The 3,643-nt window shown below is 33.7% G+C and overlaps 1 protein-coding gene across 1 annotated transcript; it reads left to right on the top strand.

Annotated features, from left to right (window-relative positions):
- Positions 1–765: 765 nt before the first annotated feature.
- Positions 766–2,608, top strand: LOC108341834 (60S ribosomal protein L13a-4). Its single transcript, XM_017579487.2, has 4 exons — positions 766–1,106; positions 1,265–1,381; positions 1,665–1,752; positions 2,304–2,608. Exons 1-4 carry the CDS (start codon positions 835–837, stop codon positions 2,445–2,447), a joined length of 621 nt encoding a protein of 206 aa, XP_017434976.1. The 5' UTR covers positions 766–834; the 3' UTR covers positions 2,448–2,608.
- The last annotated feature ends 1,035 nt before the right edge of the window (positions 2,609–3,643 follow it).

The raw sequence follows: 3,643 nt of genomic DNA, 5'->3' as shown, positions 1-3,643 counted from the left end.
TCCGTTTAAGGAAAAATAGATGTCGACATCCGTTTTACCTTAAACGGATGTTAACATCTGTTGAAGATGTCACCTCCCGTTTAAAGGTTACGTTTTTTATTTTAGAGTTTGTTTTATTAGGTGACATCTCCGTTGATGTATACTTCCTCACGCTGGTTGATGCTCTGGACGTTCCTCGATGTTCCTCCACACCACGGCGGCGACGTTCCTTCACACCACGGCGGTAATGGAAACTTTCAAATAAAAAAAACTGGGAAGAAAAAGAAATGGAAGTGCGGGAGGTGGAGAGGTGAAACGAAAATGGGGAAAATGGAAGAGAGTTCCATGGGTGGGTGCTGAAAAAATAAAATTAGGGTTTCAAATTATTTAAAATAGGGTAAAAGTAAAAATCTTTTTAACTTAAGGATATAATTGTATTTAAAATAATGTGGGAAGGTGGAGGAAGTACAAGATGGTGGTGGAGGGAGCAACACCCATGGATATTGTACCAACCATAAATTGTAGCAAAACATTTTATATTTATTATTTTTACTAGAAAAATTTCTAAAATTATTAAAAGATATATTTATATAGAAGACGGTAATAGTTAGGTGTGGTTGAAGATGATTTCTCACATTCCTAAACACTATATATAAAAATTTGATACTTTTATATTGAACGGGATTAAAAAACCTAAATGATAATTAGTTACATAAAAAGTATGCTAAGCGAGTTGGGCTCGGCCCAAAATGACAGCCCAGAGGCAACTTCAAAAACCCTAATGTTCTCCTCCTTAAGCACCGGGCACCGTGAGAGAAAAGGGTTTGTGCCGTTGTGTTGTGTGGTGAAGTGAAGATGGTGTCAGGTTCGGGAATCTGCGCGAAGAGGGTGGTGGTTGACGCACGGCACCACATGCTGGGTCGACTTGCTTCCATTGTGGCAAAAGAACTTCTCAACGGCCAAAAGGTAGTGGTGGTGCGGTGCGAAGAGATCTGCATCTCCGGCGGCCTCGTGAGGCAGAAGATGAAGTACATGAGATTCCTGCGCAAACGCATGAACACCAAACCTTCTCATGGCCCAATTCATTTCCGCGCCCCCGCCAAGATCTTCTGGCGTACCGTTCGTGGGTCTGTCACTTCTCTCTCTTCAAATGTTTCTTTCTTTTTCTTTATTCTTTGTTTTTACGAAAACTTATGATTATGCTCGGGGCTTTTAAGGTCAGCTTCTACTGTCTTTGTTTTAATTCGTTGTGTGAGGTTTTAAAATTTCGTATTGTGTTTTATAGAATGATACCGCACAAGACAAAACGTGGGGAAGCTGCTCTTGATCGTTTGAAGGTTTATGAGGGGATCCCTCCTCCGTATGACAAGACCAAGAGAATGGTTGTTCCTGACGCTCTCAAGTATGTCTTTTATCCTCCTAAACTATGTTTTTTTGTGATTTTTTATAACGTGTCGTACTTTAATTGTACATGTATTAGCCAGGGGTCATACTTGTTCTTTGTATGATATGCTATTAGGGTTTTTTCCTGTGGCAATTAATGAACGTACCATGTATTCTGATTTATAATTGGATGCAAGTGTGGAAAATCCTTATATTGCTAGGGCTTGCCTGTTAAAGTACATTGAATTAATGGTGTTGTTTATATTTTGGACGTTGAGCTAATTGATGGAAATTGGAATCAGGGTTTTGAGACTTCAGAAAGGACACAAGTATTGTGTGCTGGGCAGGTTATCATCTGAAGTTGGATGGAGCTACTACGATACCATCAGGGTAAGTTTTTGCTCTGTGAACTTATGGTCTAGTTGCAATTTTGTATTTTGTAAAAGCGATTGGAATACTTCTAATCTGATCTCCTTGCCTAGTGTGGAGAATATATATTTTTGTTTGCTATTTAGCTGTTGTTAATTAATCTTGTGATGGGGCAAAGATGGAGTTTGGGGTTGTGGGTGGACATTTCATTTATCTAGTATTGCCCATTGCTATCAAATATTATGATTATTTAGCTGTTGTTAATTAATCTTGTGATAGGGCAAATATGGAGTTTGGGAATGTGGGTGGACTTTTCATTTATCTAGTGTTGCTTATTGCTACCAAATATTGTGATTATTATGATTGTGCCAATAGGAGAGTTTTGGAATATAGGTAACTATAGTTATTAATTTTTAATATGATGTACTTGCTTATAAAAAATTGTCTTGTTCAATCTTGAAGGGCATGAAAAGTGATTGATGGAAAATTTGTGCTTTAGTTGTGTGAATGTTATGCCTTTTCAAATTAGATGTGTTTGGTTATTTGAGTAATTGTTTTATTATTGCTCACAGGAGTTGGAGAAGAAGAGGAAGGATAAGGCAGAGTTGGTTTACGAGAGAAAGAAGCAGCTCAACAAATTGAGGGTGAAAGCCGAGAAGATTGCTGATGAGAAACTCGGTCCTCAACTTGATATTCTTGCCGCTGTTAAGTACTGAGTAGTCTTTTTAGTGTCTATTAATTTTTTTGTTGCCACTTTATACCAATCGAACTACCTTTCAATTTGCTGGAGGAAATTTTGTTATTGGATCATAGCTTTGAAATCTGATATGTGGAAGCTGTTTTTAATTTAATTAAAATTTTAGTATCATCCAGAAAATTCATTGCATTTTGACAACTAGAGTTCAGGGCTACCCTTTGCTATTAGTAAAGTAAAATTCTCAACTTTTTGTTGTCATAATTATTTGTGTAAGGTAATCTCAAGTAATTGTTTTTGTAAGGTAATATTCAATTCCAAGATTATTCTATGAAGTATTATTGTTTTACTCAGGTAGGTTGTACTCCTACGAGAATTTTTTTAACTTTTTCTTTGATTCAAGTTTCTTATTAAGGTTCAATAATTTGTATTTGAATTTTATAGTCTTTGATCATTTTTAAAAGACTTGGCGTTTTATGTAAGGAGTAAATTACAGTTCATGCATATACGTGTAATTTGTTTTAATAGAAACTTTAGTTATAAGTTGAGTTGTAACTGATTTTATATTTGAAATACAAAAATGTTTGATTTATATTTTTGTAACTTCTTTCTCTCATTTACACTAGTGTTTTTAAATTAAACTAGAAGTGGTGTCTTCGATAGAATAAGAGAAAACTGAGGTTGAAAACGATGAAGTTGATGTAGATGTTTTAAATGGCCCTTTTCGTTTTATTTTTCTAATAGATTATAGAAATTGTACAATTAATTGTTGATTTTTATTCTCTTAAATAATTATATATTTAGTCTCATTTTTATCAATTTGTAGTGTTTCACCTGATTTATTTATTTTCTCCTTTCTGGTACAAATATGGCTAAGGTTTTCTGTTTTATCTTAAATTGTACATAATTTGTTATAAGTTGTAATGCTTCTTTTACGTAACTTAAGCGCAGTTTTAGGTTATAGAAATTGTACACTCCCTAACAGATAGTTTTATTTGTGATTTTTTTTTGTAATTTGTGTATAATTTGGAAAAAAATAGAACTTTTCATTATAGTTTACTCTATTACTTAATATAAACTTATATTTAATTTTGTGGTCTAAAAGTACGACAACATTATATATATATATATAATATGAATTTTATTAAATAGAAAAATTAAAAATAACTTATTTTATTAATCATAGACAAAGACAAAAAATGACTTGTTTACACAATC

Source organism: Vigna angularis, chromosome 6, assembly GCF_016808095.1.
Source record: "Vigna angularis cultivar LongXiaoDou No.4 chromosome 6, ASM1680809v1, whole genome shotgun sequence".
Lineage (NCBI taxonomy): Eukaryota > Viridiplantae > Streptophyta > Magnoliopsida > Fabales > Fabaceae > Vigna > Vigna angularis.
This window is presented reverse-complemented; position numbering and strand designations above follow the sequence as displayed.